The following is a 17,237-nucleotide window of genomic DNA, read 5'->3' on the forward strand; positions in this document are numbered from 1 at the left end:
GCACACCGATCCAAATTCTATTTTAATTGCCTGACAACGCCACCTTGGAATTTCACCAAGGAATTATTCACCATTAACAATAATGGGACACAGGTTCGTATACTTCAGGCAAAAGACATGAGTCCAAGTACTTACAACAAAAAATACACTTTATTTCAAAAATACGCTAAAAGACTATAAAATCTAACCATACAAAACAAGAAAAAAAAAGGAAATAAATTCAGGAGCTGAGGCCTATGGGTGTGGGCAGGAGCTAGTGAGAGGAGGTGGGAGTCTACCAAATACAAAATAATATTAAGGTGAAAATAATCAGACCCTCAAACACACGTGGAAAGCACACACACAATGTGAAATCACCCAAAAATCCCAGGACACAGCACACAGAAGGAAGGGACACCACCACCCGGGTCACCAGCACCACCACTGGCCTGACAGCAACTGAAAAAAAAAAAAGGACAAATTACTACAAAAATAATCAACAAATAAAAACTTACAGAATGAGAAAAAATGGGCAGGTAACAACTAAACTAAAACTGCCCGAAATGAAATAAAATAATAAAAAAAAAAAAAACACTCTACACCGTATTGCCACAGTCCTATGCAAACCCAATGGCTGTGTAAGGCAGCTGTCAGTCACCCGCAGCCCAGCAGCAAGCACCGCACAGCAGGCAAAGCGGGAGGGAGAGCTGGAGCGGCCGACCAACCAAGGCCGAGCCGGTAACTGAGCGAAGATGGAGAGAGCGGAGCAGTCGACCAACCAAGGCCGAGCGGGTAACTGAGCGAGATGGAGAGCCCGCAGCAGCGCAGACAAACAGCAGCAAACACAGCAAAGGAGCAAGCCAGCAAGGAGCTGTGAACACGGAACAGGACACAAAGCAAGCAAGCAGGAGACGAAACAGCAGCGGCTCAAGTCAGCTGGTGGTGACGTCACAACCGGTGGATTCTGTCAGCTGATGACTTCCTAATATTTAACAAAAAAACTAAATTAGCATTGCTAAGGCTAAAATTGAAGAATTGTGGGAAGCAGCAATAACAAATGCTTACCTTTTTAGAGTTCACACAGGCATATGGGAGTGAGGAGACGAGCGAGACCTGCACGGCTACCGCATTCACCTGTAACCACACCAGCATTTAGCGCAGCAGAACGACAGCAATGGCAGAGAGAGAGAAGGACACCTACCAATACAGAAGACGCTAAGTCCAACAGCAAACACAGCCCACCGTTGCCGCTCTGAAGGGGCAAACAATCATCCGTCCGGAAATGACGCAATGAGGGAGCACAAGACAGAGCAGGTGACAGACTGCCGCTTTTATATGACGCTGGACCAATTATCGGCTACAGCTGGCTATCAATCAAGAGCAGCTTCCTCTTATGCTGCTACACAACTTTGAATGTCCCATGTTTGGTCTCCCTTGCAAAGTCCAAATGGGCAATTTTGTGGCGTTGAAGGAGACGTGGCCTTTGAAGACGTTTTTCGTTTTTGAAGCCTTTCTTCGCAGATGCCGCTCTGATGGTTATTGGGCTGCAGTCAGCACCAGTAATGGCCTTAATTTGGGACGAAGATCGTCCCGTGTCTTGACGGACAGCCATTCGGATCCTCGCTCAGTGCTGGTGAGATTTTTATGGTCTACCACTCTTGATTTTTTTGTTCCATAACCCTCAGGATCTTTTAAGAAATGCAAAATGACTGTCTTACTGCGTCCAACCTCAGCAGCAATGGCACATTGTGAGAGGCCTTGTTTATGCAGCTCAACAATCCTACCACGTTCAAAGACAGTGAGATTTTTTTGCCTTTGCCATCAAGAGATCTTGACAGTGTGATTACTTGACAGAAAATGACATGGAATCCAGATTTTTGCACAGATTTTGGCTTTTAAAGGCTGTGGTCTTAAACTTTTGATCAGCTGATGAACAGCTTATTTCAGTTAAATTGGTTGTTTTCAATAAATTGCAAGCTCAATTTTTTTTTCTCTTGTTCCCATTTCTTCTTTTGCATTTTGAAGCTCTACTTAGAACCTTCTTAAGATCCAACAATGCAAAATGTAAAATTCTTGCAATTTTTAACTCTTAAGATTTGTCAGGGGGTAATAGATAGATCATATATTAATAATATAATAGATCTGTAATGTTATGTCAGTTTGTACTGAAACGTTAAAGCATTCATTGAATGCTTCTTATGCTACAGGCAGTCCATTCGAAGTCATACACACTGAAAAAAAGGATTTTTTGGTCTTAATTATAACCTTGATTATTTGTTTAAATTTTACAAGGAAATATTATTTCAGTGCTTTTACTTTAAAATGTCACCTTTTATTTAATGTGTTACTGATGTTTGTTTGTAATTATGTATCTTCATTTTGATAAGTAAATATTATCCATTACTCAAGTAATTTAACACAACAACTGAATTGACTGTACCAACTAAGCAAAAATTTACGGTAATAGGAGGTCAGCTTGCAAATATTTTCGCATGCTCAGCAGGTGAGTCAGAGTGCCTGTACTTGAATTCTGAGGCAGCAGCAAGAACAGGTTCCTGGACAACACACCTCGACTGGTACGTCTTGGTGCTCATTTGATGAGACAATTGATGGACGTGGGACCCTTGGGGTATGTATATGATTAATTAACTTTTTATTTTTATGTTGGCTTGTCAGTGTTTGAATATTTTAGCCTGCTAGCTAGCTAGCTAAGGGCTCCTCCGCTCTTCCCGCGTCCGCGGACCGCTTTAGACTTGAGTCATAACGTACTTTTTCTGAGGTCAGGACACAGACAGCGCTTCTGAGCACAGGTAAACATGGCTACAGTGTGTGATAACTAGGGGTGCGGCGAGATCGATTTAAATATCGATAGTATCGATACTAACGTTGTATGGTTATTGATCGATACTTGTGTGATGAGATCGATTCTGAAGTTTCAGTTTATCTTTTGTAGAACTCCAGGCATTTACAGAGTGACGACTGGCCGATCAACACCGCCTTCTCTCTCTTTTTCGGTGTGACCCACTGCTCGACGCCCCGACAGTTGGAAGAAAGTATTATTCTCTGATGAGAAAAAATTTAACCTTGATGGCCCTGATGGCTTCCAACGTTACTGGCATGACAAGGAGATGCCACCTGAGATGTTTTCTACACGACACAGTGGAGGGGGCGCCATCATGATCTGGGGTGCTTTTTCCCTCAATGGAACAATGGAGCTCCAGGTTGTGCAGGGGTGTCAAACAGCAGCTGGCTATGTGGAGATGTTTACAGCAGGCATCCCTCATGACTGAGGGCCCTCGTCTGTGTGGTAATGACTGGGTTTTTCAGCAGGACAACGCTACAATTCACAATGCCCGTCTGACCAAGAATTTTTTCCAGGAGAATAACATCACTCTTTTGGACCATCCTGCGTGTTCCCCTGATCTAAATCCAATTGAGAACATTTGGGGATGGATGGCAAGGGAAGTTTACAAAAATGGACATCAGTTCCAGACAGTGGATGCCCTTCGTGAAGCCATCTTCACCACTTGGAGCAACATTCTCTCTAGCCTTTTGGAAACACTCGCATCAAGCATGCCAAAACGAATTTTTGAAGTGATCAACAATAATGGTGGAGCTACTCATTACTGAGTCCGTTTTTGACACTTTAATTTCTGTTTTAGGGGGTTTTCGGGTTTTTTTGAGCTATGGTCTTAAACTTTTGATCAGCTGATGAACAGCCTATTTCAGTTAAATTGTTGTTTTCAATAAATTGCCTGCTCAAAACTTTTGGTCTCTTGTTCCCATTTCTTCTTTTTGCATTTTGAAGCTCTACTTAGAACGTTCTTTAGATCCAACAGTGCAAAATGTAAATTCTTGCAATTTTTTAACTGGTCTTAAGATTTTGATCAGGAGTGTATATAGATTAACACAGATAAATGTTCACTTTCATCAAAAATATGAAACACTGATAACGGCAACAAAAGAGAGAACAAGGGCTAATGGAGATACGACTGACTCTTCATTATTCTTACCATCTTTCATGCTCACAGAAGCAAAGTGGACTGCAAATCTGGTAAGTGTCAGCTTGAAGAGAAGAAACTACCCATTTTATATTAAAAACCTGGTAATTCAACTTTATTAACTAAGATTTTCAAGACATTTTCTCTGCTTTTTATTAACAGATAGAAAACAGATATGTTACTTCAGGTAACACCACTATATCCCAAACTGTCATCTCTTCCAGTGAAAAACCAGAGGTCAAGAGAACCAGAGATCCACCACTGAACAATGATGCTGCTCAACACAGTGATTGAGCTGTAATATATCATGAAATGGGATCCATGTGTATATAGATTCATGTATGCAAACAGAAAGATGTTAACATGTATAATATGTTACATGTAATAGTTATAATATGTAATATGTAAGTTATATGAGTGGGACAGATGTGTGGGGATCACTAAATCATCCACCTCACTTTGAACAGTCATGTTTTCAGTACATGTGGTCCATGATGACTGTCCATACTGTATTAACTTGCATCGGCTGTGGCTCAGGAGGTAGAGTGGGAGGTAACTAATCAGAAGGTTGGTGGTTCAATCCCTGGCTCCTCCAGTCCACATGTCGAATGGTCCTTGAGTGTATTTAATAGAGATGCACTGTATGAATGTGTCTGTGAATGGATGGATGTGAGTAGTAGTGTAGTTTCACAACTTTGAGTGATTGTGAAAACTAGAAAAGAAAATGCAGTCCATTTACTTGACAACATTTACTTTACTTGTGTACAATATCTAAAAATGTGAAATGAGTATGAGGACAGAAAACCAGATTAAATGTTACAAAAGTTAGACATAGCATTTTCTAACCATAAAAAATCTGGTTGGCTGACAGCAACCTAAAGGTATTTGAGAGGGTATTATGTTTCAGGTTGTCCTTCTGTCACATTCGTGAACGAGATACCTCAGTCTTGAGGGAGTTTCTTCAAATTTGACACAAATGTCCACTTAGACTCAAGGATGAACATATTACATTTTGGTGGGAAAGGGTCAAAGTTCAAGGTCACGGTGAGCTCATGTTCTTATCTGGAACACCCAGAGGGAATTCCATTACATCTGGCACAAACATTCACTTGGATAAACTGTTTAGAATTTGGTGGTCAAACTGTGACCTCACAAAACACTGGCCAAAACTCATGAATACTAACACTATACTGACACAATTAAGCTCAAAAGCCTATAAGGATAAAGGTCAAAGGTCATAATGTTCTGAACTGGCTATTATTCAATGCTGTCACTCATGAGGGGGAGCTTGTTGTCCACCATATTTCCTGCAATTTGGCTGGTTGGCAGAGGCGGTAATTCTTTATATAATATATTCTAATAGTGCCCCCAAATTCTTACATTTCTTCCAAACTCACTGTTGATGATTTAAAATTCAGCTGTGGACTGTTCTAACAAAATTTGGGTCTTTACATTTAAACTTTGTTTAAAGGAAAATTCTGATATGTTTTTGATTTAAAAAAAAATTTTTTTTTGATAAATATTTGTTCTGTCAAGAAATCCCATATGCAGACCCAGCCAAACAATGAACTGATTCCACTAATAAGTATTGCGTGTATATCAAAACCTGATCTCTTATTCCACTTGAGCTATAAAGCTCCATTGCTGTCCAATAACTATTGAAAATACATCAGTGAACCACACTGTTAGACATGTTCCACGTTGTACTGTTTTGACTCAATCATACACAAAGTCCTGCTGCCCCAAATAAACACTAGAGCACCAAAAGTGGATTAATCTGCTGCTGAATATAGTCCCCAACAAATGTACTATTTACTCTAGTTTGAGGAACATTTCCCAAAACCTGCCAATGTTAACTGTTGTGGAAACTACTGAACCCTTTTTTAAACTCAAAAATGTTTTTCAATAGGAACAGCTTGGAGTTATTATCTTTAGTAAATTATTGAGAGACAGATTACCACATTAAGTCTTTCCATGGATTTAGTTGACAAAAAGAGTTAAGCAACTAAATCAATTCTATTTAAGTTCAGCCTTGAGTCTTGGTTTAATGCTCTCAGAAGAAAACATCTTATTATAAATTGGTGTCTCATAATGGATTTCTTTTCTTTTTCATCCATGGATCATGTGATCTGCATTTTATGTCATCACACTTATTTCGCAATGCTGCGTCATTCCCTCTCTCTCTGCCTGACTTCCCTGACTCTCTGCACCTATCAAAATAAAGGCAAAAAATGCAGAAAAATAACTTTAAAAACTTTTGTGCATACAACCTCTCCAATAGATTTACATTTCTTTTGTTGGAGGTCTTCAGTTCTCTGAGGCTGTGAGACAATCAGTCAACGGTTATGGACAAAAAACTCTGTACTGCCAGCATATTTTCATCACCATTCTGTCTGATGTCAAGACAGGAAGTCAGAACCCACATTTCCTTCTACACAGGGCCAACTGAGTAATGATAACATTAGAATATTAGCAGCTGTGAGTATATGCTCTCCAGTGTTAATCTTTGAGCATGTTGAAAATACATGTCCTTTGTGCTAATAAAAATACTATAAAGATAAGCAAAAAAAACCCCAAAACATTAAGACCAGTGTAAGTGATACAAAATAATTTCTAAATATTCATGACAATAAGTAATGAAGACTATATATATATTAGGACGAGGCAGAAATTAGAGGGTGATGAGAGTATTCAGTCAAGAACCAGAATGAGGCATGACTCTGAGTCTTTCAGGGTTGGTGTTTTGGAGGTATTGGTCTTGAGTCTGTGGCACCAGTCCAGCAGGAGGTCATCCTGTCCCCTCTCCTCTGTCTTCTAATCTCTCCTGTTTTGTGCTGTGGTCACCTCTTCAGCAGTCCTCCTTGTAACCTCCTCATCAGGCCGCAGGGACTGATGTAACTGGGTGGATACGACTCAGAGGAGACAGAAAGTTTTCTGAGGGTGTCTTTCTGGGTAGGGCTATGTTGCATAGTGATCAAAACTTCCCAGGTACTCCAGAGCAGCTCGGTAGCACAGTTGGTACTGGTCCTAGTGTAAAAAAAAAACAATATTTTGGTCAGTTTGTAAGTGGAAAGTAGAAATTAAAGCAGTAATAGATATAGTCATGAGAATATTTCAGGTAGGACTTCGGTAGGATGTATGTTTGCTCTTGTCTGCTAATTATAAAAATGTTGCAAACTGCTATAACCTCAAAAATGTACAAGTGGAATGTAACTTTGGGGGCAGTGGAAAGACGCAGTGAACAAAACACTATTAAATTGATATGGTGAAATTGTAACAACATATTTGCCGATTTATATGGAGCAACATTTTTCATTTAATGGGAGAAACACTGCATCAACACACAGCAGAAACATTACTGACACATTTAACATCCATTCTTACATTTTCTTGACATGCTTTGCTGCTGTGTTTTCTGAAGTTTGTTCATCTGGGTTTCTTCGTATTTTCAAACAAACATTGACCTCAACATGACTTCAACATGCTGGAATCTTTCAACTGTGCTATATTCTCTTCTTATTTACATAACATGTTCTTATGTTTTCTTTTATGTCCTGTTACTCATTCACTCAGCAGCAGGGTATCATACCTCTGTTTGCACCATGGCTGGTCTCTGAGTACGGAGCATCTTGACAGTCTGGAAGAGGTCGACCACTCCCTCATACCTCATCCTCTCCAGGATGATACTCAAGGTGATGAACACACCAGTCCGCCCAACACCAGCACTAATTGACACACATTATTAGAACCCCATTACAAATCACCATGCACATACATCTGAAAGATAAGTCAACATGACCCCCGGGCCTGACAGCCTGTATCACATGGCTAGTGAACTGAAGCTGCCTGATGGTCCTCAATGTGTTGACTTTTATAAAAGTCAGGATAAAATCAGAACTTCAGAGAATCTCCAATAGATCCTGACAGCAGGAGGACAATAAGTATGGACAATAAGTATATTGTCCATTCTGTCAAACACTGTCACTTTTATGCCAGCGACAGCCAGAGGCATTGTGTTTTCAGGTTGTCCATCCATCTGTCTGTATGGTTGTATCTCTGGATATCCTCCCTCTTTGGCTTGAGGGAACTTCTTAAAATTTGGCACAAACATTCATTTGGACTCAAGGATGAACTGATTAGATTTTGGTGGGAAAAGGTCAAAGTCATTGTGACCTAACAAAACATGTTTTTGGCCATAACTCATGAATTCATACACTAATTATGACATAATTTAATTAAAATGTCTTTAAGGATAAAATTAAGTGATGACCTTTAATATCCAAACAGTCAAAGGTCAACTTCATTGGGACATCATAATGTTCTGCAAAAGCACCTCTTTTTTTCAATACTGTAACTCAGGAAGGGGAAATTGTGACCAAATTTTGTGCAACTTGGCTGGTTGGCGGTCCTTCTAGTTTAAATTGAATTGCAGTAATAAACAGTAATAAAAACAGTAATAACATAAAAATTGATATATTAGTCAATTGATCAAATTAATTGCCTTCTTACCGTCAATGTTACCGTTAATGTTAGACACAACCCAGGTCAAGACTGAGAAAGTTTTCTGTGCACAGATTACCTAAATTGCTGTGCTGCTGGTGTTTCTGTTGTTTATATGCTATTCAGATCTGATAGTTTCTTTAGCAGTTACCAATGAGTTCTTTCTCTCCCTCCCTCTCTCCTGCTCGGTTTGTCTAATGTGCCTTATGCCTCCTTTAGTAAACATGATACTTTCACTCACTCACACTCACTCGCACACACACACACACACACACACACACACACACACAGACACACACACACACACACACACACACACACACACACACACACAATTACCTGCAGTGCACAGTGATTGGTCCATCTTGTCCAAATTGCTCTTTAGTTTTATGGACTTGGCCGATGAAGTCAATGAATCCCTCCCCAGTTTTTGGCACTCCTTGCTCTGGCCAGTCAGTGAACTGAAACTGCCTGATGGTCCTCGACTGACCATCCTGACAAACACACAGGAAAATGAGGACAGAGACTGTAAGTAATTCTGCAGCCCACTTCTGTTAGATGAAGTAGAGACCAGTGTTGGGGGTGATGCATTATTACGGACTAAGGTATTCCTGTATTCCTGTAATTCTAGGCATTAGCTCACAAACCTAGAACAGAGAGATATATAGGCCTATATATTGCTGAGGTGAGCCTACCCTGGCATCTGTGACTTTGAACTCTCTCAGGATGTACTGAGGCATGTTGTACTCAGCCATGGGGTCCACAACGAAGTACTGGTAGCGTGCAGAGCGCTCAGCAGGCCAGTACTGATGGCACTTTTCCTAAAGAATGGACAGAAAGTATGTATCAAAACATGTAGTGCATTTGAACAAGACATCTGACTTTTTGACCAAAGAAAAACCACCATAATTATATAGACTGTAAAAATCAAAAAACAGGCAGCAAATGAATGTTGTTCCTCAGACCCCACTTTGTGTGTGTGTGCTAATTCAGCCTAAAATGTAAAAAAAAAAACATAGGCTGAAGTAACACATTTACACAGACTTTGCTTTTTGTCAGAGGTGTAAAACCACTATTCTTTTATCTTTTTGATATGATTTAAGGCTTTAATTTTAGTCAGTTTGTTTTACACTTGAGAAAATTATGTTATATGATAACATAATACCATAATAACAATAACAATGATAATAATAATAATGATAATAATAATAATACTGCGATGTCTTACCCGTCCTATCTCACGGAGTTTGGTGAGCATGACTACAATGGTAGAGTTGTGTTCCCACAACATTCTCCAGAAGTCCTCTGTGGTCTCGGCTAATGGGCCCTGGGTGGCCATGTATGCTCTCTGCTGCCTGCAAATTGGAACAGACGTGTTTACTCCTCAATTGGTTTCCATTTCAGCTTTCTTTCTGTTCAGCCCTAGCAGTGGTTCCGGTGCAACATTTCATTATACTGTAAAAAAAATTAGGTGATGGCAGATGAAAAATGATGCTGTGGTAAGTTATGACATCAAGTCATATATGTCATCATAAACAATCAAAAATCTTTAACATTCTGCTGTTTAGTTTGTTTTACTTGGCTGCGATTAGATGACTTTTGTTTGTGAACATGCATGGCCAGATGAACCCATGGGTAAAAATGAGTGTATATGTGACATCTTATGTCATAATTGGTAATGATTTATTTAAATCCAAAACATGTGCCATTTAAACATAATATCAACCAAAGTAATAAAGGACTAAATTTTTAAACAACTCAATTTATCTCAAAAAGCATAAAACTTTTCTGTTTGCCGCTGACTTCTTTTAAATAAAATTTGGGGCTAATTGCAATATGATGCAATTTTTATTCCCCTATTACAAAACATTCCCCTCTACAACATATAACATAGGACCTGTCTTAAGGTCAGCTGATAATGTACTTTAGCAGTGCATATTCCCAAAAAAGTATGAAATTACCCAAACTATCAAAAACCAACTGACACAAGATAAGCAGCTTGGGCATTGGGGTCACTTTCTTTGGCTAGTTTTGTGTATGTAAATTGAAAATCTAAATAAAATCTTTGCTCTTGCTTGTTATCTTAAAAAATGCAAACATTTGATAATTTACAAATAACCTATAATGTTCATTAAGAATTATTGGTACTAACAGTAACCCTGCAATACTAATACTAAAAAACTGAATTAATTCACCACATCATTTTAATAGCTTCAAGTTCATCCCACAACTCTTGAAGGAACATCTCTAACATCTCAGATGTTAAATGTTAAATTTTATATACCCCCCTTAAAGTAAATTTGGTGAGTCAGCTTTTGTGAACATATGCATTGATATTTAAATGGTTTTGCTTGAATACAGACCCTTTTTGGCAGCAGTGTTAAAAAAAAAGGTTCCATCCCAGCTGCTAAGCCAAACTCTGGGCAATCCACTGGAGTACATACAGGATGCAATCACTAGGGAGCAGTGTTGAACCATGCAGCAGAAGGCTTGGGTAATTCTCTCAAACCTGTGTGCCTGAGTGCTACACATACTGAGCATTTCTGTTACCTGGTCTATCATTTGTGTCTGCCATTGATGGCCGGAGGCAGTGTTGTTTTTGGTTATGTGTCCATCCCTGTCCAGCTCTCAGTGCAACAAGCACTAAAACTGTTATTTAAATACCATAAAACAACAGCCAAATATGAACTTAGGAACCAAAGCTGCTGTCTGTTGCTGGCTGTTCTGGCTCACCACTGCTGAATGATTAGATGAAATTTGACCAGCAGCAGTTGATCCTGGATGAGTTTGTTTAAGGTCAGATGTTGGCAGTTAAGAAGTTAAGAAGTGCATCATTACTGACCTCTGTGCATTCAAGAACACAAATAGTTTGGCTACTAATAAGCATCCAAAACCTTAGATAGTTTTAACAAGCCAATGTTACTATATAATTATCAAAAAATATCAGACTGATCAGATAAATCAAACTCAGAAGTGTGACTCATTTAAGTTTTAATAAATACAGAATTATAGAATATTCCTTTAGTCACATTAAAACCAATCAACATTTTGACATTTTAGTAGGTTCTTCTAAATGAATCATAACAGTGTGATATGACAAAATAATATGTGGTTTAAACTGTCTTCTCTAATGTAGAGGTAATGATATACTGCTGGCTATATATACTGATAGCTTTCTGGCTTTCTATCTTTCACCACAGGCACTGAAGTGATTGACAACAGCTTGTCACTGGACACCTCCACTAATCATCATAATCATGTCTATCCCCCTCATCTTAATCTAGCCTAATCCGCAATGTGCACTTTAAAGGCTGAGCTCAAGAGAATGCTGGAGCTCCCTGTATCGCACTCCACTCTTAATTACTGCAATAGGAATTAGAGAGGAATTACAAGACACCCTTGCCTCTTTCTCCGTCCTCCCCTTAGGTGGGGCTGACCAGGGGACTTTATTAGGTGCTGACAATGGAGAACAAGATACACCCACCCTGCAAGATACACCCACCCTACAAGTGCAAGTAAAAGGGGAGTCCTGACTCATTAACCTCTGCTTTACTCTGCTAGTGCACTGAAAAATATTACCAATTAGTGTTTACATTTTTGTAAAAGATATGCTTCTTTGTGATTCACAGTTTAGCTGACATAGAACAATGTCAGTGCTGATGGTTGTATTAGCAAATCAGCCAGACTCCAAACTTTCGCTGTCACACAAGTGTGTTGATACATACAGGAGCACATGTACTAACATATAACAAGGTCTTCTTTTCATTTATTTCATTGTTTATTTCATAAGACAATTAACCCTTGAATGATTTTTCTTTTTCTTGAAAAATCCAAAAATCCAACTGTTGAACTGTATTCCTTCATCACCATGAACACATACACTGTGATGAACCCCTTTTTGGAAGTAATAAAAGTGACACACAGAGGTAAAGGTCTCGACGTTAACAGATGTTAGTTAAAACACTGAAATGATTTATGTGAACTCACCGGTATCCGTCAATGAAGCTGGCATTTATGTAGTCAGAGCCCTCCACCCCTCTGATTGGTTGTAGGCAGACACGGGTAGACTCAAAAGGCATGATGTTCACCAGGCGGTTTTTGAATTTGTTACATGGCAGGTTGGCACTGATGAATCTTGAGGTATGTTCTTTAGAATTGGCAAGTTTCTGCAGACACAGAGAAGAGAAAACATGTCTCTGACTCTCCTCAGACCACCAATCCACAGCCAAGAGGTGACTGCACTGCAGTGTCACAAGCTTGTCCACCTCTGCCAAGACTGGTTGTATTAGCACTTAAAAAGAGCAGAGTGTTGTGTGTGAACAAGGTTGTTAAAGGCCACTGGGAGCCACTTATTGAGGCGTGAAAATTATGCGCTTTGAGCCAATCGTCTTTGTTCTCTGAGTTAAAAAAAAGTTCTGATGTCCGTTGAAACTCATTCTGTAGACATTGATAAATCAAAAAAAACCCCACTCACATTTACTGAGAGCTGACGTAGACAGGCTAGTGCCAATGCATATCAAACCCAGAATAATAAAACTTTCGAAAGCAACTTTCCAATTGATTGTGTTTTTTGGACAGGTCAAATGTGATTCCTCTGCACTGCAAGGGCAAGTGTCATTTTGACAATTTGCTGTAAGCTGAGGTTTAAAACCTAATTATGCTCTGTCTGGATTTACAGCCATCCTGCTTGCTTGAACAAGCAGCATATTTAGGTTGTGACATGCCCCCCCAAGACAGGACTTGTTAAATCACTGTGGAGTCACTAAGAGCAGAGAAAGTAATCAGGGATGGTGGAGTAGTTCATCCCATTCTATGGCTCCTCCTCTGAAACAGAATTCATCTCTGTTATACAGGATGAAGAGGGAAATCTTCCCTCTTCCTAAACTTCCACTGTAGTTAAAGGGGCATACCAGCCATTTAGTATTTTATTGTAATTCCGTGAAGTCAGACTTCATGAAAAAACTGGTCAAAATGGTCAACACGGATGCAACAGCTATGGTATTCCTGAGACTTTTGGTTCCTCACATCATTCTTATTATAAGGTCATACTCAATGACTTTAGGCCTCAGAGTCACCAACTTAACATAAATTGCATTTTATCATATTCAAAATATATATATATGAAGTAAGATGCTTTTTCCCTCCTAAACTCTATCAGTTTCTCCTTCTCCTTCTGAAGCTCAGAAGTTAAGCTCTTGAAGACAAAAATGCAGTTCAACTCAATAACACAATCACAAACGAAAAGGTAGCTACCTTAAACTCCAGTTCCATAGTGGTGACAGTGTCTCCAAGAGGGATCTGGGTGAGCTTCTGGATGTGGGTGTAAAGGTTGCGTGCGGGGACTTCTGTATTGCCACATGCTGCAGCTTCTAGCAGGACCTCATGGATGAATATATACTGATCCTCTGTCTGCACCATGTAGTTCCTCTGAGCTCGCATACATGTCACATGACCATAAATGTCTACCGACTTATCGTGTTTCATCCTCTCCAGCATGGCTTCAATCACAATGAAACATCCTGTTCTGCCCACACCAGCACTGACAGAGCACAAAGAGAAAATATGATTGACACTTCATAATTGTGGGTTAAGTATAGTATTGTATGTTTCCTCTGTTACCTTTAAGAAGGTACCAAAGGAAAAAGGTTGTGATGTGTTGTTGACCATGTCTAAATGCAAATGAAAAGCTTGCTGTCATAGCCTCTTATTTGCCACTGCCTCCCTGATTTACCTCCAAGAATCGTGTCTTCTGCACATCTTGCTCACTTCACCAAATGTATCATACAAATGGGGATAAATCACAGGTGTTTGTTGACTAGTCTTGCTAACTGACTGGGCTCAATGCAAGTTACTACAGCTTCTGTATCTTTTTTGGGTATTTGAAAATGTATACAATTTTCAAAAAAGTCTGATTGTTAATGGATGGCCAACTCAATTTGCAATGGCCTTGGTTTGTAAGTGCTTGTGTGCTTGTGTAACATACTTTTATCTAAAGCCAAATGACATATTAAATCATTGAGTGCTCAAAATATCTGTCAAACAACATCAATAAGATTAAATATAGTACAGAAGTTTAGTCATACTTTCCTGCTTTGACAGTCATTTTAATTTGACAATGTTAATATTCCTCTAATATGTTGACCTACTGTGGTATGACATTCCCATGAGTAGGGTTGTCACCAGAACCGATACTTTGGTACCAAGTCCATGCCATGTGGCAAAAAACTGTAACTGTTCTTTTTTGCAGTGTCAAAAGTTGTTTAATTTTATTGTTATATCTATTATATGTCAATATTATTATATTTTAGCACAGTATTGTTTATTTTAAATTCTTGAAGGCTATATGCCACTTTTCTTTGTTTATAGGTTTTTTATTCATATTTTTCAATAAAGGAGTGAAAGAGAAAGTACATGGAATTTATTATGTTTTTTAATGATTTTTTTTACCATGGTATCGAAATAGTTATCGAGAATCGTGGAATTTCACTGGTTTTGGTATTGACTACAAAATTTCTGGTATCGTGACATCCCTACCCATGAGTACTCAAGACCAGAGGTGTACAGTGTTACACTCACAAGAACAAGAACAAAAGTAATTGTGCAAAGAATGAAAAAATACTACTTTCACATCTCCACACAAGTGACCAATTGATAGGTAAAGTGCATGTGCTTGTTGGTTTGTCTATTTCAGAGAGTTACACAATTAACCAACAGTGTGATGCCATTGGAAAACACACACATTTTGAAGTATAATTATGCCTTTATGTTGATGTAACAGCTGGTTTACCTGCAGTGGACCACCATGGGTCCAGCATCTGTAGGGTTGCTGGCCTTGACTCTGTGTAGAAAGGCCAGTGTTGGTGTGGGATACTCTGGCACTCCATGGTCAGGCCAGGCCATAAACTGGAACTGACGAACCTCTCTCTTTTCACTCGAGCCATTCTATTCAAGCATTTACATGTTTGCTCGTTGAAAAAATATGATTCAACACACTAAAAATTCCATGATTTGATTATGGAATTAGCCATCAATTAAAATATTCATTAACATAAATGCATTGCAATAGCTAACTGATCAATCATCATGCTGCTCTTGATGAATGAAAACATTCAGTACTTAGTACAGAAAGTACAGTATGGCAAATAGAGATAATACATTTATTACAGTCATGTAAAAGCCAGAACATGATAAGCAATTAAGCTCTTTTTCTAATCGTTATGATCATACTAAGTAAAGATTTCCATCATAACAAGGTGAATATCTGAAAGATCTTTAGGGCTCTTTTAGTCCTCTGCTGAAATATGCTTTGCTTTGCTGCCAAGACAGTCATACTCCATATATACAATATACATAGAGAATTCTCACCTTATAGAGGGCAAATGAGCGTACATTGTACGTAGCCAGCTCCACAGTGTCCAGCATGGCGACCTGAATCATCCCATATGTCTCTGTGCCTCGACTGGGCCAATACTGGTCACACTTCACCTGCACACAAACAGTGTGTAACTGATGAAGACAGAAAGAAGTAGTTTTCTTACAGTTTTGAAAAGGTTACTTTTGAAATGTAATAGGTTACAGCTTACCAATTACCCATGCAGTTAAAACCTGATTTAATTACTTCATCAAGTAATATTACATTTGATTTCTTTTCAGTACAATTACTGAAATTTATGTAGACACACACACACACACACACACACACACACACACACACACACACACACACACACAGATTGTCATTCTAACTGACTCCACATTACATATATTGTAAGTGGTGGATTAATTTGGAGCTACTTTTGACACCACAGACAAGTACTTTATCTATACTAAGATTGCGAGAGCTGTTTTTCAGATGGCAGGAGCAGGACGAACATGGCATTGAAGAGGGTGAGGACAGCTTAGGGCCAAGCAGTGGGGGCAGCAATAGAATGCCCAAACTAGCAACACAGCCAAAGTCTGCCTCTCCTTCCCCTTTAGCCACCAATTTTAGTTTTGACAGCCTGGGAGCAGTACTGGTGCAGGTGCAAGGAGACAAAGAGAAGGTAATTGCCTATGCTAGCTGCTGCCTTCACCCAACAGAATGCAAAGACCAGAACTGCAGCTCCTTTAAGCTAGAGCCGTTAGCCCTGAACTAGTCAGTTAGAGAGAAGTTTAAAGACTATCTCTATGGTGCAAAGTTCACCTTCTTCACAACCTGTTCGTGCACCTTGAAACAGCCCGGCTGGGAGCGATGGGTGACCCAGCTGGCTAACTTCAAGTACACCATCAAATACCACCCAGGTATACAAAATAGAAGTGCTGATGCTCTGTCCAGGTTGCAAGCGCAAAGGAGAGAAGTGGGGCACGCAGATCAGGTCGTGGTCTAAGGTGACAAAACACGGGAGCAAAGCCTGGCCAGGAACCCAGGTCTTGCCCAGGTACGACAAGGGAAGGAGCAACAATTGCCACAGCTGGAGGTATTTGACTCATCATCTACTTATATGAAATGACTGCTAAGGGAGTGGGACAACATCCTACTACAAAATGGTGTACTGGGAAGATTGGTTGTAGAGACCAGTCATGACCTCGAAGTGATTGTTCCCAAGCAGAAAGCCAATGGTGTGTGCAGACGGTAGAATGGGATATCCCAGCAGTGAAAGGACTCTGGGTGGCCAAGAATGGCCAGTGCAGCACTGACACCTGCCCACATTGTGTGTGTGCTAAGGCTGGACCCGAGCCCCTATAGTACCCATTTCTACTTCATATCCATTTGAAGTT

At 39.5% G+C, this 17,237-nt stretch overlaps 1 protein-coding gene across 2 annotated transcripts in view; it reads right to left on the reverse strand.

The window, feature by feature from the left end:
• Positions 1-4,088: 4,088 nt before the first annotated feature.
• The window catches only part of LOC111231856 (receptor-type tyrosine-protein phosphatase F-like), a 76,602-nt gene continuing 63,453 nt past the window's right edge, over positions 4,089-17,237 (reverse strand). The window contains exons 9-17 of one of the 2 annotated variants that reach the window (XM_022759113.1): positions 15,846-15,965; positions 15,268-15,422; positions 13,734-14,019; positions 12,468-12,646; positions 9,709-9,835; positions 9,176-9,301; positions 8,820-8,974; positions 7,570-7,705; positions 4,089-7,007 (exon numbers count right to left, since the gene is read on the reverse strand). In XM_022759113.1, the coding sequence (XP_022614834.1) occupies positions 6,939-7,007; positions 7,570-7,705; positions 8,820-8,974; positions 9,176-9,301; positions 9,709-9,835; positions 12,468-12,646; positions 13,734-14,019; positions 15,268-15,422; positions 15,846-15,965 (1,353 nt within the window). In that variant the 3' untranslated portion in view covers positions 4,089-6,938. Of the gene's footprint in view, positions 7,008-7,569; positions 7,706-8,819; positions 8,975-9,175; positions 9,302-9,708; positions 9,836-12,467; positions 12,647-13,733; positions 14,020-15,267; positions 15,423-15,845; positions 15,987-17,237 lie in introns of both variants that reach the window. The other variant, XM_022759112.1, reaches the window with a different exon arrangement.

The sequence above is a fragment of the Seriola dumerili genome, unplaced genomic scaffold (genome assembly GCF_002260705.1).
Source record: "Seriola dumerili isolate Sdu_G_001 unplaced genomic scaffold, Sdu_1.0 BDQW01000319.1, whole genome shotgun sequence".
In the NCBI taxonomy this organism is placed as follows: Eukaryota; Metazoa; Chordata; class Actinopteri; order Carangiformes; family Carangidae; genus Seriola; species Seriola dumerili.